Here is a 27,935-nt window from a genome sequence, read left to right on the forward strand (position 1 = left end):
TGGCACAGGCTCTGGAGCTCAGTGCCAGCTGTAGTAGCAGGGCAGACATGCAGACATCATCTGCACCTCACTTGCAGCTTGCCAGGTCAGAGGAGCATCTCAGGCACCCAGAGCATGGCACAGGGATGGCGGGCACAGCCCCATGACGAAGCTGGATTTAGAGGGGTCACAGGTCCATCCTCCCTGCCTGGCTGCAGTTCCACATCAGCTACAGTAGCACCCAAAGCAGCACAATGGGGCAGCTGGGATCATCCCAACCCCAGCACCAGTGGCACAGTAGCACCTTGGCCATGTGAGGTTGCAGGGAATTTTGTACAAGCCATTATTCAGGCAGATGGTGACCAGGAGACAGTGGGAAACTTGGCCCCCGGAGGGTCTTTAGGAATGCAGGTGGGATGCAGAGCCCACCTCCGTCCAGGCACTGCCGTCAGGTGAGCCATGCTTTGCTTCACACTACCAAGTAGGTCACCTGGCCAGTGGCCAGCAGGCACTTCCAAAGGCTTGGGAGCGATAAAGGCTTCCCCACCCACGGCCAGAGCCCTGATGCAAGGCTGGAGCAGGAGCAGGAGGCGGGAGCAGCCCCTGTCCCTCCCTCCCAGCCTGGCCGCAGACACGCAGCACAAGTGAACACTTGCACAGGTTCCCACCCCGAGAGGCAGCTGGATCCCACACTCCTTTCTCCACGGTTGGGCTGAGTCAGAGGCTTCCTGGCACAGGATTCTGGAGTGACTCAAGCTCCCTCCTCAGCTCCTGCCAGCTCCCTCCTGCCCAGAAGATGCCAAACAGGAAGCCACAAACAAGTCAAGCAGATGTCTTGCACCGCCGGAGCAGGAGAAGAAGGCTCCTATCCACCCTCATCTCCATACCAGGAGGACCTATCACACCTCTGTGGCCAAAACCTTGGCCAACACCTGCAAACCAACCGGTCCCTGGGCCACCAGCCTGTTGGGATCAGGCCAAATGGATTTGTAAGCAGGGGAGGGGCCACAAAGCAGCTGAGGGAGCTGAGAACCTCCCAGTACCACATCCTGCTGGCACCTCTTCATCTCAGGAACTTCAGGACCAAGGCCTACCTTAGGTTTATGTAAGGATAAAACAAGGAGGCAAATCCTTTCCACACTCAGTCTCAGCTCCAGAAGCACACGGCTGCTTTCTGGGAATTAGCTCAACATCTTCCAGATCCAAACAAACATGGAGCAAGACAGAGCCACTTCTCTGTGCATGGAGCTTTTGCGCTGCTCCCTCCAACTGCTGTTCCCCACCTGCACACAGAGTGTTTTCCCTATGTCCTCCAATTTTCCTGACTTTTTTCTCCTCCATTTCCCCTCTTCTCTAACAGCAGGGCCATTTCCAGATGACAGCCTGGGCAGCACAGGAGAGGATATAAACCTGAGGCATGTATCTCGAACCCCTCAAGCAGCTCTTCCAGCTTTTCACCGCACACAGAGATCTTTATTTCTCCCAAAAATTCTGCTTTGTCACAAGAACAGCTTGTGATGATCGTCCTAGGGAAGACCAACAATAGCTCCCACAATGCCAGAGGCTGGCTCTCTGGGAAATTCTCCTTTAAAATACACAGTGAAAAGCAACATTTATCACAAGAAAAGGAGAGGAAAAAAACGTCCAAAAATTGTCACATGCTGCCTGAACACAGGATTTCAGCCAGTACTGGAGACGAGGTATTTTAGTTCCAGGGGATCGTTGAAGACAAAAAGAATTACACTCTTGACTTGTCTTCACAAGGACATGTCTTCAGATTTATCTTAACCCGGAGGAGTGAACAGAGCAACTCTTAAATTAATAGGGAAATTCATCGTGCCCTCAGAGCACCCACTGTAATTTCAGGGAGGGAAGAGGAAATCTGCTGTTCCTCTGGAAAACACAGCTTGATTTCCCTGTTTTAAGGTGGGAAGGGAAAAAAAAAAGAGGAAAACTAAAACTTAGCTCAACCTTAAGGCTGAAACAACTCTCAGCATTAAGAATCACCCTCTCCTCTACCTTGCCCACCACGCAGGAGGAGGAAGATAATGGCTCCAGCTTTATTCCTGCCCCATCCCCAAAGCGTCCAAGGCCAAGTTGGATAGGACTTGGAGCAACCTGGCATAGTGGAAGGTGTCCCTATCCATGGCAGAGGGTGGAACTGGATGAGCTTTAAGGTCCCTTCCAACCCAAACCATTCTGGGATCCTGGGATTGGCACCATCACCAGCTCACAGGTAACATCCCAGCATCATTTCTCCTGGTGTCCAGGAGGGTGGGAATGATTAACCACAGCCACTAAAGCTTAAAACAAGTATTTTTTTGCCAGCTGAGCAGGTGGAGAGGGCCTGCAGCTTCATCCCTTAAAGCCCCTGAGGTGATTTTTGGGTGGCATCCGTGGCTGCCCACCTGCAGAGCCAGGGGACCATCCCGGCCATCCCAGGCAGGCGTCCCCATCCCCAGCGCCACTGCAGGCCCCCAGCTCCCGGCCCCGCAGGTTCCTTGGGAGCGATCAGGTGGCAGCGTCCAATTTCCTCATTGTTTCGGGAGGTGTTTTCTGATGGGAAAGGTGAAAAGGGGATTTGTGAGCCTTGTAAACCGATTCCTCTGAGTTGGGTAAACAACGGGAGCTCTGTTGGCAGCAGGATGCCGGGATGCCGGAGCAGGGAGATGGGATTAAAGTGCAGCCTCTCCCCTGCCCTGAGTTGGGGGGCTGTTGGTGGGGCCCCCAATCCCTTGCAGAGCCCCCCTCACTTCCCCTTGGGGGTCCAAAATGTAGGATCTGATGGAGCGACCAGGGGCTACAGGTGGGACCTGCTGGAAGAGCCAGGCAGGCATCCCAGAGAGGGTTTGCTGGGACAGGACGAAGAACAAGCTAAGGAGGAAAACCAAGCAAGTCAGCCAGAGCAAGATCAGGAGTTATACTGGGAATGATACCCCACTCCTCCACACCCCCTCCCATGCAGGCACCTCTCCTCCCTGTAGGCACACATGGATAGACATGGATGAGCCAACACATTCCCAGCAATCCCACGGACACAAATGTCCTGCAGATAAGTCATCTGGAACCTTAAAATCCAACAGACCCTCACCTCTTTGTTAGGGAAGACCAAAAAATGGCTTAAAAATACAATTTTTTAAAATAATAGGTTGACATATTTTCCAACTGCTCTGCCCCTGGATCCAAGCATTCCTTGCACCACATCAACCACAAAATCTCTGGGGCAGCATCACCTTTCCCCACGTCCACAGCATACGATGCCCCTCACCTGATTTCAGGCTTGGCAGAAACAGAACAACATTTCCCAAGAATCTTCTCCTTGGAGAAGATGTCCTAACGCTGATGCTGACATACATATAAGATGACATATGCTAAATGCTGTTTGCTTCAAAGAAATCCAAAAATAACTGCATCTTACATGGAGGACGTGTACGTCTGGCAGGGAAGGCTGACAGTGCCCGGCAGAGCGAGACCTGCAGGAGCTGGGAGGTTTTCCTGGTGTCTGGGCAGCTGAAGCCCCCATGGGCCCAGCTCTCTACACCAACAGAGCATGCGAGTCCTTCCAGATGGATCATAGCTCCCACCCACCAGGAATCTCCTCAAGGAAGGGATGGGAAAGGGCCAGATCCAGTAAAGAATCCAAAGCTCCATGTTCAAACTGGGTGTGGGATCCTGAAAAACACTCCTGAACCCTGCTATTTGCTGGTGCCCAGCCACACACAGATCCAATCCTGCCCCCTCTGCCTCACTTGTCCAAACCTCCCTGAGCTCTTTTCCATACCCCAATGTCACAGAGCCACATCACACTCCTGCCATTGGAGGGTCTCTGTGCAGCTCGTCCAAAGCTCCCTTGGTGACATCCAGCCACCTCTGCCCTTGCCAAAATCTGAATTTTCATCAAGAAAGAGAATTAAGAGATCAGTAGTAAAAACTGGAACCTAATTTAGGTGAAGTGGGACATCACAGATCAAACAGCATTACCAGACAGGGACAACCACATGGTCCTCAGGGAGCTTGAGCTGAGAACATCAGCCACCCCCTGTCACAGGGAGAGGTTCTCCTGCTGACACCAGGAGGTATCAGTGAGACAGAGCAGCCCCCACCCACCTCACTTCACCTCTCCAGAGCAGAGAACAATGAAACCAGAGGAATTACACCTAATCCCAAAGGCCCACCTGATCCCAGCACACCAGCAACATCCACAGCCCTTCCCCAAAGTGGTGCCAGTACACAAAGGCACAGCCCCTTTCTCCTATTTGACTCCCATTCAGCTCTTGGGAACAAAGATACTCCGTGGAAGGAAGTTAATTACAAGTGGAATGAAAAGGTTCCTCCCTCTGTATCTGTCGCCTTCTCACTCGTCCATCGCACCGCTCATCACCACAAGAGGGTAAATAGGAGCACACGAACCCCCACGCTCTCAGATCCCACTCCTTTCATGTGCTCCTCTATTATTAGTCTCCTTTAGAAGAGCCTGCCATCTTTTTTCCCCCTGCTAATCTATGGATAATTATTTTCCTTGCCCTTCAGCAGCCCTCTTCTATTTCTGCTCTATCCTTTTGGAGCCGAGGTGGCCACACAGAGCCAGCAATCCCAGGTATCTGAAAGCAGCTCATATCTCCTCCACTCCTTTGGTCTCTGCTGTTCAAGGAGATATTTTTCACCTTCCAGCCCCCCCAGCTCCTCACCATCCCTGGGAGAGGGAACAGCCTCTGCTGAGCCCCCCCGGGGCCGTCCTGTCCAGTCCCCCTCCCAGATACACTCTAAGGCCCTTTTTTTTCCTCATCTCGGGTTTAATGAGGCCCATTCAACCCTTCCAAAGACAAAAGGCCCTTCTCGTTTCCAAACGGATTTACACGACGCATCAGTGAGGCATAAACGGGTCTCCATGGCAACGCTCACCGACCCCCCCAGCTCTGGGATGCCATTTTACAACTCTGCTGCTCCCCAAAACCCTTTTGTTGCTTCTCTGCCAGCTGGGAGGCTCCTCACAAGCTGGTAAACCCTCACCCCACACGTCCGGGTGCCAGGGGTGACATTTTTTGAGGTGAAGTTACAAGATGCCCAAGCCAGTGTCCCCCTGGCACAGACACCCGGAGAGCTCCGCACTGTGACCGACTCTGGGTCATGGTCAAGCCAGCATTGGGATGGGAAGGAAGGGATGGAGACACCAAGTTCAGGGGAAAACAAACCCAAACTGCCCCTCTCTGTCCAGAAAGGGGGGTGATGCCCAAGGCAGTGTGGTCTGTCCATGCTCAAACACCAGCCCCAGTCACAGCGTGGCTCCCAGCACTTCACAGGGAAACCAGTGGCCCTGGGGATTCCCACGCTTTGGCAATGGCCAAGAGGCCACTCCAGTGCTTCACACAGAGGTTTGGCAAACAGGAGCCTCATGTTCAACACTGGACCATAACTCTCCCCAGGCAGCCTCAAACACTGAAGGCTGAGAGAGCACCTTGCTTACCCTGAGCAGTCATGGAAGCAGGGAAGGTGAGATTCAGGAAATGGGGGAAGCAGGGAATGTCTCACTACAGCTCCCTGAGCTTTGCTCACGTGTTGCAGTCACTGCCATAGCTTTGAAGACCAAGCCATTGTCCAACATCTGGGTAACACACCAGAGAGCCCACTTTTTCAGGAAAATACCCACCACTGCTGGGTTTCTCAAGCAGGAAGTCAGGAGCAGGATCCTGGTTTCAACTGCAAACCCGTAGCTTGTGGACAGGTCTGCTTTCCCCTCCTGCAGTCTAGACCTCTTCTCCTACCACCATCCAAGAGCAGAAGAGGGTTCTAGCCATCAGGATGCTGGCAGAACATGTCAGCAGGCTTCAGGAAATCTGGCATGGATGCTGTAGGATGCCAGCCACACCTCAGCACCCAGAGCCAGCAGCTGCCACCACAGCTGGTGACATCCCTGGGCCCAGTGACTCAGCCCTCCTGGGCCACAGCAGGGCTGCAGGAAGGGCTTTCTCCCTGAGCTATCCCCATAATTACAGCATGGCCAGGGAGAGTATCCTAGTGCCAGACTCCCCAGCAGCCCCAAGGAGGATGACAGATCACCACCAGCAAAGGCAGCACCCACAAAAGGAGAATGTTCTCCTTTGTCCCACTGCAAGCTCGGCCAGGATGTATCCTGATGCCAGTCCATCACTTCCAGGAACAGCTGCTGACCACCCTCATGCCCCAAGGAGGAAGAAGAAGAGAAGGGGAAGGAGAGGGAAGGCTCCCAGCCCTCACAGCAGCCGGGCCTGCCGAGAGCAGCCATGTGCTGCTCCATCCTCCCAAGTCCGCGCACACTCCATGCATTCAGACGCTGCACCCGAAATACCTCAGTGCAAACCTAGCGAGGGGGGGAAACAAAACCTGCTGCTAATTGAGGGATTTTGGAGTCGATTTAATTAGGGCCAGAGCACTGGCGCAGGCTGCTGCTGCCACCTGCAGCACTCTCCGCAGCCGCTGGCGTGGGCTCAGGGGACCCCGGGCTCCCGCCCACGCCCGCCTGGGGTCCAGACAGGGAATGAGGAACACCGGGAGTCCCGCGGGCTCACCCCCGTCACACACCCCCCCCCCCAACCCGTTATTTCCCAGCACAATAAGCACCTCCAGCAGCGACGGAACCAAGGGCTCGGCCAAAAAATAAAAAGGAAGAAAAGCCATATTTTCTCCCTGGAGTCGGATCGTCCCGTTCTCCCCTCGGAGGAATCAAGAGGGGCCGAGTTATCTAATTAATGCTGGCAGAAGCGGGAGGCCGAGGGCTGGGGGGCGGCGGCGGCCCACAAAGGCGGCGTGGGGAGCGGTCTCCCCGCCGCCGCCGCCGGCATCCCCCGGCAATGGGGCCCCACGCTGGGAGTGAGGTAAGAGGGGATTCAAAGGGGGGTTTGTCAGGGGTTTTGTTTTTGGAAACGGGGGAGGGGAAGGGGACAGGGCTTGACAAGAGCTGACAGACAACTGAACAAAACCATAAGGGCCATGAATGGCAACACGGCGCTTTAATTGGCGTAGGAATGGAGAGAGAAGTGAGACAATGAGGCTGGGCGGTGGCGGCAGTGGGCGCTCACCTTCTCCTACCCGCACCCCAATCCCTACCCCAACAGAGGTTGGCAGCTGGAGGCTGCACCGTGACCCCCATGCCAAAAAACACCACCTAAAACCCACGGGGAGAACACGGAGGCAGAACAACAGAGCCCAGCACACGTCAGGCATCACAAAACCCTGACGGCACCAGGAGCGGCGCAGTCCCAGCCCCGGGATGCTGCAGATATTAAATGATCCATCGGAAACAGCTCATGTTCCCGCTCGGCTCCGTGTGTTTTCCGGCTTCAGTTTGGCCACTCGTGCCCTGGCTACAGCCCCGCTCATCCGGAGGACGGGGGGCCGGGACGGGGGAGAGAGGGAGAGGCAGGTTAAAAGGGAACACGGTTGGATCAGCGGGGTTCCCACTCCTTCCCTGACCCCTCCGAAATAAAACGGAGGAGATTTCGTCTCCCGGTCCAAAGCAAAGAATTACTTTGGCAGGGGCTGTGGCGGCGGCCGGGCGCCCACTTGGAAGGGAAAGCAGCAGGAATATGCCCAAGGAACCCAAGACAAGCCCTCCCCGCCAAGCCCCGCTCATTCGCATGCAGATCAACCCCAGTCGGGACAGAACGGAGGCAAATTGCAGGCCCCCCTCCCCAGAGCAGGGCTGGGGGCACAGGGAAGGGCAGGTGGGGGGTTCAGCACATCAGACCTGACAGCAACCCCGGTGTTCTCCAAGATCCCCCCTCTTCCCACCTCTCGCTTTTCAAGCTCAGTTGGAAAAAAAAAAGAACAGAAAGCTAAGAGCCAAGAGCTGAAGTTACAGCTGGTAGTTGGGCCTTAGGAGAGAAAGAGCCCCATCCTCCCTGAACCCCAGGACCTGACACCCCACATAACCCTGGCACCCCACAAACACAGTTTGCAGCCAGGAGTCTCAAAACACCCCACGGGACAGTAACTGAGTGCTCCTGCTGCTGCATTCTAAGGGGTACAAGAGAGCTCCCCAAATCCCTCAGCTTCCCACTTCACTGGCCACCTCCAAAGCAAGGGAGAGGAGCCACCAGCCACCCCATTTTTCTGAGAAATACCAGAAAAATAAAGCCCACACATGTTCTGGGGAGCAGCAGAAACCACAAGGTCTCCTGGATTTCCCCTGGCTCCCAGAAGCCCCTCACTGTGTCCCAGGGCTTGGTTTTCCATCCCTGGAGATCCTACTGAGGGCTGGGAGGCAGCTCCAGAGCACCCACCCAGGTCCCTGGGGCTCTGGCTCAGCCTGGGGATGCAATGCTGCGGTTTCAAGGATTAATCCCAACGTTAGGAACGGGGCAGGGAGGAGCAAACCCTGCGGAGGGTTCCCCATCCCAGCTGTGGGATGCCCTGCCCTGCCCTGACAGGTCTCCCGGGTTTCGGCAGCCCTGCCAGCCCCTGGTCCCAGGGGAGCAGCGTCACCCCCACCGCGCCGCCCTGACTCACTCTGGGCCTCTTTGATCCCCCGGCTCCCAGAGTGGCCAAACGAGTTCTGGCATTCCAGCCCTGGCTCCCGTCTGGAAGCGCCATCTTCCCAGGCAGCTGCAAATCACCAGCCCTCAGCACCGGCGTCATTACTGGGAACTTGCTCGGCTGCCACTGGCACTGGGGGTTATTAAGAGCTTCCCAGCCCCCATCCCAACACAGGCCATGTGCACATCTGCCCACAGCTGCCCAGCTAGAAGGGACTTTGATGACCACCCAGTTCCAACCCTGCCATAGGCAGGGGCACCTTCCACTACCCCAGGGTGCTCCAAGCCCTGTCCAGCTCGGCCTTGGACACTTCCAGGGACACAGGGGCAGCCACAGCTTCTCTGAGCAACCTGTGCCAGGGCCTCTCCACCCTCACAAGGAAGAATTTCTTCCCAAAATTCCATCTAATCCTGCCCTATGGCAAGTGGGAAGCCATTCTCCTTGTCCTGTCTCTCATCCAAAGTCCCTCTCCAGCTGTCCTAGAGGCCCTTTAAGCACTGGAAGGGGTTCCAAGATTTCCCTGGAGCCTTCCCTTCTCCAGGCTGAACCAGGTCACCCCATGCTCCTCACTCCCACACCAATCCCACCACTGGCTTGCTGCACTCAGCTGCTCCAGACCTTTGGCCCTGCTCCACGGGGGTGGATGGGGCTGGGTTAGGTCTAGGAGAAAAAGCTGAAGATGAGTCACAGGACCTCAAAAGTTCATTTGTTCTCTCCTCTCTTGTCCTCCTGCACATAACTGAGCCATCACCAAAGCCTGGAGAGCCAGCTCTGCAGGGAAGCCGGATCCAGCCTCCTCCACCAGTCCTGTTCTGGATGTCACTCAGCAAGGCAGAAACTGCCCCTTTCTCCCCAGAACATGTTCCCAGTGCTGCCCACACCCCTTTTTACTGTGAGGTCATGTTCTGGAACAACAGCCCAAATTTTCTCCATATCTATACCAAAAAGACCCTCCTAAAGGTTTCACCACTGGAAGGAGTTGGGACACTCTTGTGATCCCCCTCAGCAGCCCTTCCATTGCTCCCAGTTTACCCAGCTGAAGTCTGAAAGGAAGAGCAGCAGCTGAGGGAAGGGCCAGCAGAGAGGCCAGCACAGCACAGGAGTGTCAGGTTTTAATCCCTCCTCCAGTACAAAGAGATCTGGCTTGTACTTGCTTTTATTTTTAGGCCAGATTTACATGTACAGCTGAACTTCAATTCAGTGTACAACTTCCAGCCAGGAATGGGAGAGGAGAGGAACCAGAACCCAGCCAGAGATCTCAGGACTGGTGCTCTTTCCACCTCCAAGGACGTCACCAGACTCTGCCGGGACACATGGCTCCCGCTCCCAGAGGGAGCTTTCACAAGGCACTAAGCAAAGCTCATGTTTAAACCTAAAAATAACCCAGCCCTTGGGCCTGGGGAGGAGGAGGGCAGAGCACCCAGCCTGTCCCGCTCCAGCGCCAGCAGTTTCCAATTGCCTGCGGACGGGGAGTGTTCCCAATCCTCCCCCCGAGACGAAATCCTCCGCCTTGCCACCCACACTCATGGAAGAAAACTGGCAAGAGCTGCAGGAGAGACCAAAGTCTCCCCCAGCCACATCCTGCCCCCCTGCTTTGCTGCCAGATGTGATCCCCCAGAGCCCTGTCCCAAGATCCCGCTCGCTCCAGCGCTCCCAGCAGCGCTCCTCGCCCCACTCAGTGTGTGTGCCACCAGGCTGGGGCCACGTCCCAGCCATGCCACCACGCTGGGAGCCTGAGAGGGCTGATGCCACCAATCCAACCAGAGTTCATTCCAAGGCTGGTGTCTGTCTGTCCCGCTGAGGCACAGCCCAGTTCCCAGTTCCCAACAGAGAGCAACCCTCAAACCCACGAGCTGTGACAGCAGAGACCAACCCCCACCTTGGAGCGATGGTTTTGGGGTGCCCCCTAGAAGAGGGGGGTCCTTTGCCCTGGGGCTTGGAAAAACTCCAAGTGAGCAGCACCAATGCTGTTGTGCGTCCTCCCCGTCCTGCCCTGTAGCCCCTGGCAGAACTCACCCACACAAATCCCTCACCAGACTCCAAATCTCCTCCCTGACCCTCAGCTCCTCCATCCTGCCCAGCAGCTGCCAGGATTCAAGCCACAAACCCCTCGCTGGACCCCAAATCTCCTCCCTGACCTCCAGCTCCTCCAGCCCTTTCCTGCTTCCCTCTCCCAGAAAATCCCTTCATAGGGCTCTAGCTTCCAACTGTCCCACTTCACTCCAACTCCCTCAATCCATTTAAGTCTTTCTTTGCATGTAAGGTGTTTTTTTCTTTGCCTTTCTCTTTTTTTAACTTATTAAGGAGAAAGTTCAAACCGTTGGCAGTGTCTGCGACGCACTAATTTGGAACTTAGTGCGGTGTCGACATTGCATTAAGTATTTCTGTCAACCATGAGGACACACCATGTCTGTGTAAGAAATTACACCAGCAATTATAGCTAAAGAGGCATGTAAAATTTTAAGAAAAAAATTAATGTATTCAGAAATGATAACTGACATTCTTATTAGGATTAATCTAATTTTAGTAGACTCATTTATATCCTGCCTCTGGATAAAAAATGAGTTTCAATTTTAAAACCTGGATAAAAAGTGGCATTTTTTAAAAAAGTACTTTTAGAAGTCACCCTGCATGATTAAGCGGGATGATAATGCGAGGAAGCTTAACAAAAAGCTGTGCCATTAAAGGAGATATTTGTTAAACAAAACAGAAGCAGAGATATTTATCAAGCCCAGCAGATTATTCCAGGGTAACTCTGGACCTGGCACTGCTGGATGTTGCTTGCGGTCGCAAGTTAATGGAGAGAAAATTGGGAATGGCAGATAACGGGGAAGGGGCAGGAGTTTTGGCGGGTGCATCCTGCAGCAGCAAGCCAGGGAATGGCAGCACTGAGGAGAGCCATCCATAGCCTGGATGAGTCCATGCCCCACTGGACACAGACAGGCATAAGGCAAAGCACAGGAGTCACTCACAGACTGGGAAGAAAAACCCTGAAAGATGAGTCAGTGCACATATCCAAAAAGAATGAACATGAGATGCAACACCAAGGTCCTTCCCGAGGTTTGCCAAACACCAAGTGGGGCTTGGCCCATTCCAGCATGGCCCAGCCCGCCTCCATGGCACTGCCTTGGATGGGCTGCTGGTACAAAATGTGCCCCTGGCCTCAAGCTCTGGTGCTGGCATGTTTTAACTCCATGGCAATGGGTACTTTGATTGACACAGATTCTGGCAGGGCACAGGAGTGTCTCTTCTCCCTGTGCCAGCCCACTACACACTTCCTGCTACGTCCATCTCCAGCAACACCTCACCGACCCACAAATCTCCTCATCCATTGAACCAGTCACCCCACATGAGGAACCAGCCAAGAGGCCTCCTCCAGGCTCGCCTGTTGCTCCACATCCCCAAATCCACATCCCCTGTATGTCCATGACCACCACATCCCGTGGGACACTGATGAGATCCCAGCCATTCCATTGGACAGGACACGGAGGCAGGAGGGCACAGGTAGCCTGCACAGCCAGGATGGGGGCCACAGCACCCACAGGGCTGGGCTCCCTCCTCACATCCACATACCACCATTACAAGGGAATTAAACACAGAAGCAAAGTACCAAAAGATTTCAGAATATGTGGAAAGACTCAAAAGCCGAAGAGAAAAAAAAATCCCAGGCTGATTATTTTATTTTCTCCTGACAGTTTGAGCCACAATGGCCAATAAATCCCAATTACGGATTTTAAAAATGCTTCCTGCAGACACTTAGACCATCAAGGCAATTCTGGGCTCCCATAACTCCTGGTTTATGATGGTCATACATGTCAGTTTTCCACAGAGCCCAGCATTTCAATAAAATGACCATAAACCTAGATTAGAGATTAAAGGACTGACTCAGAAGTTGTCAGAGGAAGAAACAAGTTCCCCTGCAATTGCTTTGCCATTTTTACCGACCAACAGTTTGGCTTTTTGATGGGTTTATGCCAGCAGTAAATTCTGGGCTGCTGACAGCTCGGTGTGTGAGACAAGTGAAGGCAGCAGCAGGGAGGTGCGGGGAGGACACGAGCCCAGCCCCGGGCTCAGGCGACAAGGCTGAGATGAGAAGTGACAGAGCTCCTCCTGGGCTCCCCAGTGCTGGCACAGGAACATGGATGCCAGCTCCGACCGACCTTCCTGGCCCCCCCTCCCAGCCCCCCAACCTGTCAGACTTCTCTCCAGGGAGCAGCTCTGTCCTCGTCTCTCCTCCTCCCACCTTGGCAGGGTCAGGAGCTGCCAGCACATTGGAAAGTGACCCCCCGAGGGCTCCCCACTGCCAGCACAGGGGAAGGTGACCCCCGAAGGGCTCCCCACGGCCAGGCAGGACCAGGGACCAGGGATGATGCACAAGGGAGCATCCCCGGGCCCCCCACTAGCAGCTGCCTCTCTCCTCAGCCTGTCTAAGCAGCAGCAACAGCTCAAGGGAGACGCTTTTGAAAGGATAAACGGCAGGCGTTTGTTGTGCTCCCGTTTCCTGGATGAATGCGCTGCTTCCTTTTACTAAGTGCTCTCTTAGGAGAAGGAAAAGGGAAAAATAAAACAGCAGCAGAAAGGAAGGAGGATGACTCACGGTGAGGCCACATCTCCACCGACACGCGAGAGCTGCGAGACGGTGCCAAGGACAAAGGCTGGGATCAAAAGCACGGGAGAGGATCAAACACGCGCCCTCCCCGGGACGGGAAAGGTTTCAGGGAGCTGCCCGGGGGGAGGAAGGTGGGATGGAGCCGGGTCCTCCCAGCCGCCCATGGGCTGCAAGCAGCCATCTCCCTTTCCTGAGCTTCAGCCACTGCTTTCACCATCTGAACAGGAGCTCCGGCTGTTGGAGTTCATTTAAGACATGCACACAGGGCTCCACAGCAGGACACGGGCAGCGATGGGGATGGAGAGCACCAGGAGGGACCGTGGCTGCACTCAACAGGAGGTGAAAAAATGCCCTTTTCCTGAGGAAATGAAAGAGCTGAGCCCGGAGCTCAGCGCGCTGAAGGGGGCCGGTGCCCTTTCTGCCGGTGTCTCTCAAAGTCTATCAAAAAGTCCCATTTACATCAAAATGCCCTTCCAGACATGCTTCGATTTTACTTTTCCCCTTTCATCTCCGTCCCCCTCCCGCCCCACCTCGCAGCCCCATTGTCCTCGCAGCACCAGGAGCGGGCCGAGCGCGCTGCCAGCGGGAAAGGAACAGGAGAGAAAGAAAAGAGCTGGAAACTAAGAGAGAAGCCGGAATCGCTGCTGGTCCCGCTCCAGCGGGAGCTGTGACCCCATCTCCTCCCGCCTGCTGCTTGGCGGCCGCCCCGGGGGACGGCGCTGGCCGCGTCCCTTCCGCGGGGCCGGGGACTCGCTGCCCCGGCCTCCGCTGTCGCCCGGGGCTCTGCACAGGCTCCGGTGGCCACAGACGGTTTCAGAGAGCTTCGACAAAAGCCCCGAGCAAGGGCTGCAGGAGCCACCATGCCACTCTGCTGTCCCGGCCGAGCAGCACTGCACACCCTGCTCCCAGCACCGAGGACACTGGTGGCACTGGGAAACCCCGACACAGCGCTCTGGGCTTGTCATGACTGCACAGAATCCCAACTGGCAATGAAGTGGATCGAGCATAAATGCTTCACTCTGCAGATGAGTCTTTAAAATGCCACGGCAGCTGGAACACTTCCACAGGTGCCAGTGCCAGACTCTGCTCTGCCCCAGCCCTGTCCGACCTGTCCTCCTCCAGCAATTTGGATTTACTGAGCTGTTTCCTTCCCCAACCCTGGCCCCAGCAGTGCCACATCCTTCCCTCACTTCTCCAAGCCCCTTAAAAGCAGAAGTGCTTTCCCCAGCCTGCCGGATGGACCCGAAAACCCAAGACTGAAATCTGCTCCAGGCTCCAAGTGCAAATGAGGTTTAAGTGCAGTTTAACCCAGTAAAGCCCAGCACTAGCAGTGCACAATCCCAATGCCGTTCACCAGGCTCCGTCCACCTTGCCTGACACAAAGCTTTTCCAGTCCTCCCGTCCTATTGTCATCGTCTATTTTTGACCCCCAGCATTATTTCTCCCTGCGTGACTTCAGACACTCTCTGGGGACGAGGTGGAATTGCTGAGCTGGTTCCAGGCAAAGTGACTCAACTCTCACCTTCAGAAGCCACACAGGAATCAGAGGAGAAGTAAATTTTCCTCCATTCACATTTTCCTTTCTCTTTCCCTCCAAGCTCTGTCTGGGGCTGAAAGCAGGGAAAGCTGCAGGGAGGTAAAGCCTGTGTCCATCAGTGAGAACGGCAATGCCATTTTCCACCCTTTTCCTCCCTGGTACCTTTATAATCAGCTGGATTTTCCTTGGGAAAAATCCTGCATCAGCTGCTGGTGTATACAAAGGTTAGAATGGAAACCTTAACACAGGTGTTATGAGTGGAGCTCTGAGCTGCCAGGCACAGGGAATCTCACGGAGAGAGGCACCATCCTGGCAGAAGGGAGGGAGCAGCATTCCCCTCACAGGGCCCTAGGCCGAGCGCCGGTGCCGACGCTTCACTGCTCCCTTTGAGCTGGTCTTGCCGGCGCCGCAGAGCAGCAATTAAGGAGAAGGTCAGCAGCGAAGCCCTTCAAGAATCTGTCCCTTCAGGGGAGTATCCAAACAACCCCACCATTTGCTACCTTCTAATTCCTAAAGCGCACAAGCCCAACGCCAACCCAACGCTGAGCACTCGGAGATGCCTCACGGAAGGAGGGTTGCGTGTGCTGCGTCAGCCAGATGTTGACATTATTTGGCATTAAGAGCCAATAAATAATCATTAATGCTGCTGCAGCAAGCAGGCTCTCTGCAAGAAAGCCCAGATGCCAAAAATGCCGTGTTTATGGCACAAGGGGAGGCAGGATCCGGGAGAGCCGCCTGCTGTGCACAATGCAGCCGGTGCTGCCAATTCCAGGGCACATCCCAGTCCCTCAGCACTCGGCACTCCTCCTGCAGCCCCAGCTCAGGGGCTGGCAGAACTGGGAGAGCCCCTGCGAGCCAACCTGCTCCCACAGCCACACAGGATCACAGTGGCCACCAGAAGCTCGGGTGACATCAGGAGTCGTTGCGTTCCGAGCTGTCTGACACTGCTCCAGCCAGCCCTGTTTTTTGGGATGACTCCCTGGTTTCGCTCACTGGAGCTGGCAGGACGCTGGAACACACACAGCCCCGGAGACAAGGGGAGGCAGCATCTGGAAGCAATTATCCCAGCACTCTTGTATCTGTCACCCACTCCTTTTGTAAGGAACCATGCCCAGTATCAGCAATCTCTCTGTCATAAACCAGGAAAGGGATTTTATCCCTCACCCCAACGAGGCAGTGGAGACTTTCCCGATGGAGAGCAGGGAGGGCAAGGTTCCTCCTGCCAGGTCACAGGAGAACTGGGCACAGCAGGGACCTGTAGGCACCTTCAGGAAGAAGCCCACTCAGATAAGGACTACAACAATTTGCCTCTTTTGCCTATGCCCTGGTATGATGCTGCAGCACTTTCAACACTGTACTTCTGAGTTTGATGCCCCAAAAAACCTCCAACTGTTTTACAGGCATGGATTAACTTCTGGGAGCTCTGTGGGATGGTCCCCATGCCTCCAACGCACCCCGTGCAATTCCATCCCCAAACCATGTGCTCCATCCTAAACCAACACGCCTCCAGCCTCAAACCATGTGTTTCCATCCTCAACCCACGTGCCTCCATCCTCAAAGAGGAAAAACAAGGAGGAACAGGCCTTGTCTAGGAGAGCAGGAGCCAGGAGGATCCCACAACCCTTCCCCAGCACCCTGAACACCCCCTCCCCAGGCTAGATAGTCCCTGCATTCTCCCTGGCATTGTCCTCATCCCACACCATGCTCAGGGACAACGTATAGATTGCACCCCAAAAGGAAAACCCAGCCACCAAAGGCTGGCTGATGGGCACCAGGCCTTTTTCAGCTGGCTGACACATCCAGAAAATCCCCAGCACCTCAAACAAGGGCACCCCTGCCCACCTTTCCGAGCCCACAAGCTCCACACACAGCAGAGGGAGGTGGCTCATGAAGACTTTCGTGCCTCTCTTGGATGTTATGAAACCAGGCAGGGAGCATGAAACTGCCTGCCGTGGGTGGGAGCACCCAGGGCTATATGGAGAGCCCGGAGGATTCCTCCGTGGTCTGGGAAAGCACGTGGCTCCCCCACCCCGCACACACCCTCGCAGGGTGGGTTTTTCTTCTGGAGAGACTGGGTGAACACAAATAGCCAGCACAGCCCCACATGAAGGGGGTAATTAGGGAACAGCACCCAGTGCTCACCAAGTCAGAGCAGAGATCAAAAGCAGAATTGAGCATTAAACCTCACCAGGATCGGGAGCTGCTCCTGGGAATGGACTCCTATAGGACACCCCCCAACAATCCCTGCATCCCAGAACCACTCACTGCAGGTAGGGAATGCCAAGCCAAGGCAACACAAGCAGGCTTTCCTCCATCCCCTACATCCAGCAAGTCTTCCTGTAGCTCGGGGAAATGAAATAAAAAGAAGGAAAACAGGAAAAAGCTCTTCTATTGCCATTAAATGAGCAGCAAGCATGAAGCTCAAAGGATGGAGCAGTGGGAGAGGGCTGGGGGTCCAGGAAGCACAAGGGACTCTCCTCTCCCGTTCCCCTCCCTCCACTGCTTTGCGAGGATGTTGCTGCCTCAATTATTTCAGTAATTAGTTGAGCACAGGCACTGCTAATGGGGGGCAGGAGAAGGGGGGCACAAGGAAAGGGGGTTGCAGGAAAAAGGGGGCACAAACCAGCTGGGATGCACAACCAGATCTCAGCCTCACAAAATTTCCATGAAAGAAGAATAATACAAATCTTAAACCCAAACACAGCTGAAGGGGAAATTCCACTGCCTCCAGCCCTTCACACCTCCAAGCGCCTTCCTGAAACCCCAATCCAGCCAGGCCTCCTTGGCCCAGTGAGAGGGAAGGGGGCTGTGCATCCCCAATGGCACTGGGACAGCCTTTCCCACCTCCTGGGGAAGCATCTCTTTCTCCTCCTCCTCCTCCTCACATGCTGCGAAGGAAGCTGGGAACAATGGGATGCACCAGTGCCAGCTCCAGCAGGGGTGGACACTCATGGACCACCCACTTGACTGCCCAGGGACAAGGGACAGGCTGGGAGGAACAGCCTGGAGCAGAGGGCACAGGCAGCTGCCAAGACACCCTCCCCTTGCTTGGTGCGAGGGGCAGCTCCCTGTCCTGGTGACATGGGGGGACACGAGAGGGACACAGGGAATTCAGCAACTGCAGGCTGTGGTCACTGAGGGAGGGGCTTCCCCATCTTCCCCCACCCCAGCTCTTCCCATAGGAGAGGGGCTGCTGGCTGAGCCATGGGCCAGACCTTCCCTTACAAAAATAACACTTCATCTTTTTTTTTTTTTTTTAATTTCTTCTTTTGAAATAATTGACTAATTGGCTGAGCCCCAGGTCCGTGCTGGGAGTGGATCCCAGGTCTGCTCTTGCATAAAGCATTTATTAAAGACATCACAGGAGGACAGGAGAGGAGAGGAGGGGGGCCAGGCAGAGCCCGGCAGGCCGGGGCGGTGCCCAGAGCACGCTGGAAATTTCCCATCGCACCCAGAGGGAGGAAGCCCAAAAATTAATCCTGATCATCCCCCGCAGCACAGCTCTGCCCTGAGCAGGGCCTGACTCAGCCGGGATGGGCATCACCCGGGGCGGGCAGCACCCAGGGAGGGCACCCCAGTCCCAGCACCCTCAGAGCAGGGCTGCGAGTACGTGAAAGGGAGAGGGTCCCCCTCCTCTCCTCCCTTTAATCCCCAGCCCCAAAGCAGAGCCCTTTCAGGGGAAAGTGTAATGCAATACCTGGAAAATTTCTCCCACCCGTTCTCCGCTGTCGGCTGCCAAATTTAAAACATATTTGCTGCCTGGCCTTGAAGAAACGTAACCTGCTGCCCAATTCCAACACGTTCATTCTTTGGGGGGCAAGGAAAAAATTCACAGAGCCGCTGGTGGCTCCTCTGCTTACACCCCACAGCCCTCGGGGCTGGGAGCTGCCAAAAAGCTGCCTGGGAGCCTCTGCCAGCACACACCGGAACGCCAGGAAAGAACAGGAGGGAGGGAGCCCTTGCACAGCAAGAGGTTTTTGAGTCAATGTCCACGAGCCCTGAGAACCAGCTGAGGGTGCCACCAGACAAAAGCCCTTGGAATATGCAACATTCAGGGTAGTACAAAACTCTGGAGCATGGGGAATAGGCAGGGATTTGCAGGGACAGGATCCCCACTCTGAAGTGGAGCCACCCCATCTCCCCTCACAAGTGGAGAACTGAGGAAGCAGGTGGATGCACACGCAGCCCCATCCCTCATCCCACCACCCCAGCTCCTCACCAGGAGGAATTTTCTGAAACCAGGGTTTCAAGGGGAGGCTGGAGCAGTGGGAAGGGGCTGGGGGAGGGCACAATGTGTTTAGCAGACTGAGCGATCCGACAGGGCCCATTAAAGGAAACAATTTGTAATACAATAATTATTATGTCGTTTCTCTGGCCTCTTTCCTAAGCCTCCTTTTAAACAGTTTGAGGCTTGAGGGGCCTCTAGAAAGCAGAAATCTGTGGGGCTGAGGGTGCTCCAACGTCTACATGTGCCAGAATGAGGAAGATGGGATGGACATATGGAACAGACACTCGCTTGAAGCTCTCCACGCAAAGGGAGCTCATCCTGGTTTGCTCACAATCCTTGAGGAACACAGGGAACAAAGAGGAACTGCTGCTCCCCAATTGCAGGGGATCATCAGCAGATAAGGGTTCTCTCTGGGAACACCACTGGATGTAGATCCATGCTTGCTCCAACCTGGAGTGAGGCCGGGCCCCACGGCCACTCCAGCTCGGCTTTTCTGCTCTGAAGTTCTCGGCCACACATCTGAAGAAAGCGGCAGTAGCGAACAACAGAGCGAGAGCAAGCAACACAAATCCCCGGGATAATGAGCCCGGAGGAGGGAGACGGTGGGCTCTGTCTGAGGAGGGAGCAGTGCTTTTATTGGAGAGGCCTAAAAGGGCTATAAATCCTCAGATTCAAAGGCGAACTCAAGCTCTTTCAAGTCGGAGGAAGGCCTGGGATGTGTCAGCTGGGAGGACTAACCACGCCGCGTCCCCTGCTGAAGTGGCCTCTTCAGCAAAGCCGCGGAGCAGCCCGGGATATTACACCCAGATCCTTTCCATATGCTCCCGGCCGGCCGCAGGCAAGGCACGACGGCATCCCTGCCGGCACCGGGAGCCACCCGATCCCCGCACAGGAACACCGCCCACCCTGCCTTAACGGGGGTGCCTCTGTGCCCCTTCCAAACCCCACGGAGGATTTGCCCCCCGAAATCCCAGTGGGAGTAGGGGGCTGCGTCCCTCCCTCTCGCGTTTGGCTGCGATACTACAGCAAGCCCAGACAAAGAGCGCGGAGCCCAGCACCAGCACATCCCTGCATCCCTCCACATCCCGAGGCTGCCAGCCCTGCCTGCCAACCCGCACACCAGGCCGTGCTCCCGCGTTTCAGAAATCCATTAAAAGGGAAAAATCGGTGGCAAAGAGGAGACGGCGCCGAACCTCAGCCCTGTGCGAGCAACCGCAGACATTGCCCAGCCTAATGAGAAGGAAAACATGGACACATTCTGGGATCAATGGGAGTGGTGTAAGGGGGTTTATAGCTCATAAGCCATGAAAAGGCACTTTGCTTTTCCCAAAGTATCTATTCAGAAGAGGTGGAATGGCAAAAGCCAGGCAGTGCAGCTGGTACACAGGGCTGGGCTCATCCTGGTAGGATGCCAGGGGTAAGGAAAGGGATTGCTGGGAAGTGGGATGTTCATGTCCTTTCACCAGCAGTGACACAAGCCTGGGTGCCACCAAAACCAGCCAGGACCCCCAACTAGGGAGGGCACCCACTCCAGGGCTTTGAACTTCCCAAACTCTGACCTGAAGGTGCTGGGACAGAAGGAGCTGGGACAACTTGTGCAGTGAATCCCAAGTATCCCAGCCTGGCACCTCCACACTGGCACTAGCAAGGGCCAATCCCTGTTAAACCAGGTGACTTCAGTCTTCTCACCACAGCCCAGCCCCAGCAGACATGACACATGTGGATCTCTGTGCAGGCATAGCACCACAGAGGGATAGAGCCTTTGAAAAACACCAAGAGGAGCTCATGGCTGGACACCAACCAAATCCCCGGCTCTGCCCTCACAAAGCCCCCCATGGAAAAGCCGGGTCCCATGGCCTCAGAAAGGGCAAGCAGCCCACCTGGGAAGGGCCGGCTGTGGGTAGGAAAAGGTTATTCCCGAGCAGGCAAGCCAGAGTTATAAATAGCTGGCATTTTTGAAGTGCAGCTGCTCAGCTCAGCTCAGCTCGGCCGGGGCAGCACTGCCACGCCGGCACCTGAGCCGGCTCGGATCCCGCCCGGGGGCTCCGGCAGGGAGAGCTCACAGAGAAGCCACTGCTCACTGCAACACCACAAGGAACCCCCCAAACCTGTCCCCTCATCCTCCAGGGGGGAGGGACTGGAGGCCCCCGAGCTGCGCTCCAGAGACCGCCCGCAGCCTCCGCTCCAGCTCCAGCAGAACCTGCTCCACGGAAGGGCAGGGGCCAGGAAAACCCCACTGTGTACAAATCCAGCCTCACCGAGCAGGACGTTTAGCCCTGGCTTGTCCGACTCCTCTGGGACCAAGCCTGGACAGGCTGGGGGAGCCAGGAGTGCCAGGACTCCAAGGCTCAGCTGTGAGCAGAGCACTGGGGCTCCAACCAGGGATGGGATCCTGAGACTCCATGAGCCCAGCACCACTGCTCCAATCACAGACAGGATCCCAAGGCTCCAGCACAGCCATGAGCTGAGCTCTGATGCTCGAACTGGAGATGCAATCCAGAGGTTCCAGCACAGCCCTGAGCAGATCAGCAGGGTTCAACAACAGATGGGACCCCGAAGCTCTGAGCTGGTGATCAAGCAAGAGAAAACCCACAAGGGGCAAGAAAACCCTTCCCAAAGGATGCCAGGACTGCACCAACCCTCTCCACAAGCAGGATGACCAGCACCACCATCCCTCCTGCTCTCCAGAGCAGGATTCTCTGCCACACCACCCGACCCAGAACAAGGGATGGGAAGGGGAAAAGCATTGAGAAACAGCAGCAAGGAGCTGGGCTCTCCCTCAGCCCTGCACAACAAAAGCCCCACAGCCCGGCCGTGCATTCCTGCCCAGATGTGACGCCGCGATAGCGCCGAGCGAGTCCTGCTCCTGCTCCCTGATCCCAGCAATCATTAATTAGAGACAGAACGGAATCAGCTTTGTTTCTCCCCACCCTATTCCAGCTGCCAGACTCCAAGTAGCATGTGCTACTGATCGCTCCAAGATGTTTTCCCACTGGAGTCCAGCGCTCCTTGGAGCAGACAGGCTCCCCGGCAGCACGGCCACTGCTGTGCCAAGGACAGGGTGCCCCTGCAACAGGGGCAGCGAGCACAAAGCTATGGAAGAGCTGGGGGGAAGCTGGGACATACAAATCCTACAGGGAAACAAGGGATCATCCCCACTGCTAAGCCTCTGGTTTACAGGGGACAATCCAAAAAGCCCCTGAAGGACGTCATGCAAGGGAGTACTCGTGCACTCCAGCTCTTTGTGATACCCATGATCTCTAAAAACATGGACAGGGCTTGGGGGGACCCCTGAGCACCCAGCGAAGCTGTTTGGGGGAACCCACTGAACACTTTGTGAAGCTGCTCAGAAGGACACCCAGCCCAGCTGACCACACCACTGAGGGCACAGGCACATCCCGCCCTGCCACATCCAGCCTGTTTGGGATGAGGATTCAAGGGAACAGCTTAGACCCCAAAGCAACACAGCAGCTCAGGTGCAGTGGAGGAAAGCAGCCCCTGCCAGCCCTTCCCAGGCAGAACTGGCATGGAAGCCCCATCCAGCCCCACTGCCAGGCAGATCCAAGGAGCTGCAGCAGCTGTTTTGCTCCGGAGAAAGCTCCGGCTCCTTTTACAATCAATCAGCCACCCCATCACGGCTCTTTTTTTCTTTTAAAGGAAGCAGTTAAATCCATTTTATGGAATCCAGCGGTATTTACCCTGCTACTGCAAGAGCCGCAGCCCTGCCTTCCCTTTTTTTTAATTTAAGTTAATGAAGTCATTCCCAAACGACCCGCAAGGAGCCCTGGGTGCTCCTTTCCCCCGGCACAGGGAGAACGCCTCCGGTGAAACGTGGGCTGGGCACAGGGGGTTCTGCCTTGTGGGGAGCAGGAGCTGGGAGGGCTCCCAAAGGCCTGGCACCCAGCAAAGGGTTCCCCCCCTTCCAAAGGGAAACTCCAACTGGAAAGCAAGCTGTCCAGGCTTGCTTTGCCCAAGCCAGCCATCAGAGATGAAGCAAAGCCCTGGAAAGGCCAGGGTGCACATAGGGGCCGTGGGATTCTTGATGGGAAAACAGAATCAAAAATCCTGGAATGGTTTGGGAGGGGACCTTAAAGCCCATCCAGGCCCACTCCCTGCCATGGGCAGCAACACCTTCCACTAGCCCAGGTTGGCCCAAGCCCCATCCAAGCTGGCCTTGGACAATTACAGGGCTGGGGCAGCCACCACTGCTTCTCTGGGCAACCTGCGCCAGGGCCTCCCCACCCTCACAGCCAAGCATTTCTTCCCAATATCCAACCTAAACTTCCCATCTTTTTAGTTTAAAATCGTTCTCCACCTCTCAGCCTCAGGAAGGGGGAGTGTCCACAAGTCAGAAACGACTTTTAATTAAAAATAAGCAGCGAGTTTTCCCTATTGCCTAAATCCTGACATTGCGAAGCGCCTCCTGCGCCCACGGCTCCCGTAATTCCATTCCATCTGCTCTGACAAGTGCGAGCCCCCTGCTCCACAGCTCCAGGCCAGCCTTTCCCCTCGGAAACAGCCTTCCCACAAGCACTTTGTCCCTCGTAAAACGGCATTAAAAGAGGCAAAGATCTGCCAGGCTTCAACCCCAGCGCTGACAGAATTCCATGGGACACCATCATGTCATTAAAGGCAGAATAAAAATACCACGAAGGATTAGACTTTTGTCTGGGTTTTTTTTCCCTCTTTCCCTCACCTTTTTTTTTTCTTAAATAAATGCATTTATTTGGTTTTTAACAAGTTTGGAACTGAGCAAAACTTTCTGGAAGGGGAAGAGGGAAAAGCAGAGGCGAAAGGAGGCGTTCTCCAGGAGCGGCGTGGATGATGTGTCCCATTTCCCCCACCTCCTTATTAAAATACTTTCTGGGGAGGCAAATTCCAGCCTGAAATGAATTTTCCAAACCATATTTTATTAGGAATGTTTCCCTTTAACGGCCGGTACAGGAGCCCACCAGGGTCAATATTTCTCCCAAATTACAGCCGAGGGAGTTGAGAAAGGATTTAGCCAGAATTCCTCTGGCAATTCCCGGCTGTCCAAGGAGAGCACGCTCCCACTGCCCCCCGGCTGCACAGCAAAGGGGCGAGTAAATCCCAGAAGCACTTTCCCCAAAGCCCCCCTTGGACATGATGGAATAAATCAAAGCCATATTGCCTCTCCAAGCCCCCTTCCAAAGGGCTCTGCAGGCATCCCAGGGAAAGCTCACTCAGAGGGTGAGCTCATCCCAAGCACAGGTTTGAGACAATTATCACTTTTTCCAACAAAACCGTTCCTAGGCCTATTTTTTTCTCTTTCAAGACTCAGCATCCTCACAGTGGGAAGTGGGTGATGATTTCACCGCTGGCTTTGGGACACACACCCAGGAGCCGACCTGGGCTTCCCAATGCAGGACAGAGCTTAAGCCTGACTTAACTCGATTAGGAAATCATTCCATCTATTGGATGTGTTATCAGCATCCCTCTGATAACACCAGGAGCCCCAGACTCGCTGGTGGAGAGGGAGCCCACAGCTCCCAGCTGCCCAGAAAGGGCAGGAAAATATTTTCCTTATTTACAGCAATCGCGCTGAGGCTGGCCGGGCCCGGAGCGCCACGCTTGCTCCTCGGATTCATTGGAAAATTCCACTTAGCTATGTTATTTTTAAAGGCTTTAGCTCTCTTTACTCTAAAAACAAGAGTTAAAGCTCAGCAGAATGGGATGGGGGCTGGCACAGCCCCGGCGTTGCCCCAGGAAGGGGCTTGGAAGCCCAAGTACAGTGGCGAAGGGTTTTTATGGCTCTATCTGGAAGATAATCCCAATCCAACCAAGAGCATGAGTTCTCCTCCAGCTGGAGCCGGACTTTGCCCAGCACAATCCCCAGACTGGTTTCCTCAGCCTGGGTTTGCTGGGAGCGGCCGTGAGGAGGCTCTGCCCGATGCCACGCAGCCGGCAAAGCTCGGAGCTGGGAAAGAAAGCGACGGATCCCAAAGACGGATCCCGGACACGAGGATCCGGGGCTGCTCCACAGGGGCACGGACTGGAGGGATCTGAGCTGGATCACGGCCAGGCCCCGAAAGTCCCCACTGAGGCAAAACACTTCCATGGGTTTTGCCTGTGCATGTGCCGGCAGAGCCATTTCTGGGTGGAAACGCCGACATTCGGGCGCTTCTCACTCTCTCCTGTCCCTGTGGGGATACAGGGATGGGGAAGCACCCACAGGAGCAGCCCCACACGGGATGGCACATTCCCAGAAAGCTGGGTCCAGGGCAGACAACCTCTGAGCTCCAAATCCACGGACAACCGAGAGCAGACACCCCCAAACTCCGAATTCCCAGAGAATGGAGAGTGGGAAAGCACTGAGCTCCAAAGCGGGGTGGAACTGAGGGTGGCAAAGCACCAAGCTCCAAACTGGAGGAGGAAAGGCAACAGCTCCAAACTGGGGAGAACTGGGGGTGCAAAAGCACCGAGCTCCAAACTGGAGGAGATCTGAGGGCAGACAAACAAGATCTGAATTTGGGGAGAACAGAGAGTGGGCAACCAACGAGCTCCAAACTGGGAGAAAACTGGAAGCAGACAAATTCAGATCTCTCAGCTGGGGGAAACCAAGGGTGGACAACTCCAACCCCTGAATTCAGGGGGAACTGAGAGTGGGCAACCACTGAGAGCCAAACTGGGGGAAAACCAAACCTGGACAACCTCTGAGCTCTGAACTAGGCGTGAACCAAAGGCAGAAACTGCTGAGCCCCAAAAACTGGGAACAGAAAACCACCAAGCTCCCAGCTTGGGAAAATGAAGGAACCCCTCAAGTTCTCTCTGGGCACCCCATCCCCAAGGCCACCACTCCAGGGCTCAGGGGGAAGTCTTGGATTGTCACCCCTGTGCCAGCCAATGGCCACGGCCTCCTCCCAGCTTCCCAGTCCTCAGTAGCTTAAGGAAAACCAGGGAAAAGGAAGGGAAGAGGGGTGACATGGCATCCTCCAGCACCAAGCCGGAGTCGCCTCCACCTCCAGCTGCCTTTTCCCCAAATAAAAACTCTATTTTCTGGAAGCAATTTGCCTGCCCCTCACCAAGCTCACGAATCCAGCGGGGCAATTCCTGAGGAAAAAGGCTCTCTCTGCTCCCAGCCAAGTGACACAACTCCAAAGAAAGGAAAGGAAAAACACACCGAGGAGAACGAAGTGACGGAGCCGCCGTCCCGGCACTTCCAGAGCTGGGGACACGCAAAGTGCGCCTGCAAAGTTCCTTTTTCCCCACCGAGAAACCAAGCAAATAAACATTTGGTTGGAATACGTGTCCAGGCAGGAAGGTTGTCCAAATTGTTTCAGTTCTTTCCAACCCTCAAAAACTCTTTGGATTATTTTTGGGTTATTTTTTACCTTGAGAAGTGTGGTGGGGAAAAAAAAAATACCAGCAGGCTAAAAGCAGGATTTTTTTTGAAGGGAGAAAGGCGTAAGATAAATAAACATTCTATGATCTACAAGATAAAGCTGAGCAAGGGCCACTGACCCATCCTGACCACCAGCCCCGGCGTAGGGGCGACCAAACACCCCCCACTCCTCCTCCTCCTCGCCCTTCATATTGTTCCTGCACGGCAGCCACGTCCATATCCAGAGATGTATATAAAAATTTATAAGTTATAGAATTTAGGTGGCTCTACAGGCGGAGCAGCCCCACCGCCCGCTTTGTTCGGACCCAGCCCGAGGTGGGGGCGGAACGAATCCCCTCGCTTTCCTCCGCGGCTGATTTCGGATGAGAAAACCCAGAAAAAATAATAACAATCATTTTAAAAAAGTAATAAATCCAAACGCTGGAGGGAAGCAGCGATCCGGGGGAGGAAAAAAAAAAAAAAACGAGGCGTGAAAAAAGAAAAAAAAAATTAAAAATCAAGAAACAAAACGTGGTTTTCAAAAACAAAAACGGATTTCAAGAGAGGAAAAGCTGCGAGAAGTAAAAACATAGTTAAAAACGGAGGGGAAAAAAGGGAAGGAGATTTTTGGTTTTTTGGCACGAAAAGCAGCGCGGCGCCGCGGGTCCGTCCTCAGCCGGGGGTCGCTCCGTCCGCTGCCCGCAGCCTCCAGGCGCGATTTTACCTTAAAAACCTGGCTGTTTCCATTAAATCCGCATTTAGAACGCGGTTTCGGTGCCTTTTTCCCCGCGGGGGGTGCGAGGCGCGTCCCTCCCGACCCCCCCCCTTCTCTCGCCGCACGTACTTGGGGTTCGCGGAGCTCCACGACACCGGCTCCAGGCTCTTGGCGAGCGGCGCGGCGAGGCGGCACAGGGCCAGCAGGACACCCAGCAGCCACCGCCCGCCGCGGGGCCGCGCCATCGTCCCTCGGCGGCGGGACGGGCCGGGCGTCAGGCGCCCATCACGCTCCGCCGCCGCCTCCTCCCGCTCCGCTCCCCACCCGCCGCCTCCGCCCGCCCCGCACCGACTGAGGCGCCGCCCGCCGCGGCAGCCGCTCTACCCCTCCGCGCAGGCAGCGGCGCGGACAGCCCGGACGGGCGGCCAATGGCTGAGCGGAGCGGGGGGGGCCTTGCGGGAGGGCACGCCCATTGTGGGTTCTTAAGGGGAGCGCGGAGGATTTTTACTTTTTTATTGCCCCCCCCCCGCTTGCCCGCCGTTGCTACCGGGTTACCGGGGGGACGTGAAGAGGCGACAGCGTTGGGGACGAGCTGGCAGAGCGCCGGTATGGGCGCAGCACCGGCCCGGCCCCATCCCCGCCGAGCCCGGCAGCCCCCTCGCTGCGCGCCGCGCTTGGCCTCGCCCTCCCGTTCAGCCGCGATCCTGCAGCGCCCCCCAGCGGACGCCGCCGGCCACGCCCGGAGCGGCGGCGGGACCGAAAAATTCCCAAAAATCCCGGGCTGGGAGGGGGTAAAGGCATTCCACCGCTTTGGGGCTGCTTTTCCAGCGGATTGGACGCTATCTACATTTTTAATTTTAAAAAAATTAATTAAGTTTTTCAAATTTTATTTTATTTATTTTTCCAGGGTTTTTGTTCTTTTTTTCTCATTTTTAAAAAAAGATTTTCCACTTCTTCAACCTTTTGGAGGGTCTCTGAAAGTTTAAAAAATATTTTACTTTTTTCAACGGGTAT

At 55.3% G+C, this 27,935-nt stretch overlaps 1 protein-coding gene across 1 annotated transcript in view; it reads right to left on the minus strand.

The window, feature by feature from the left end:
• The window catches only part of EFNB1 (ephrin B1), a 43,403-nt gene extending 16,192 nt beyond the window's left edge, over nucleotides 1–27,211 (minus strand). The window contains exon 1 of the mRNA XM_036402095.2: nucleotides 27,051–27,211. Within this exon, the coding sequence (XP_036257988.1) occupies nucleotides 27,051–27,166 (116 nt within the window). The 5' untranslated portion in view covers nucleotides 27,167–27,211. The remainder of the gene's footprint in view (nucleotides 1–27,050) is intronic.
• Between the last annotated feature and the right edge of the window lie 724 nt (nucleotides 27,212–27,935).

The sequence above is a fragment of the Molothrus ater genome, chromosome 14 (assembly GCF_012460135.2).
Source record: "Molothrus ater isolate BHLD 08-10-18 breed brown headed cowbird chromosome 14, BPBGC_Mater_1.1, whole genome shotgun sequence".
NCBI lineage: Eukaryota > Metazoa > Chordata > Aves > Passeriformes > Icteridae > Molothrus > Molothrus ater.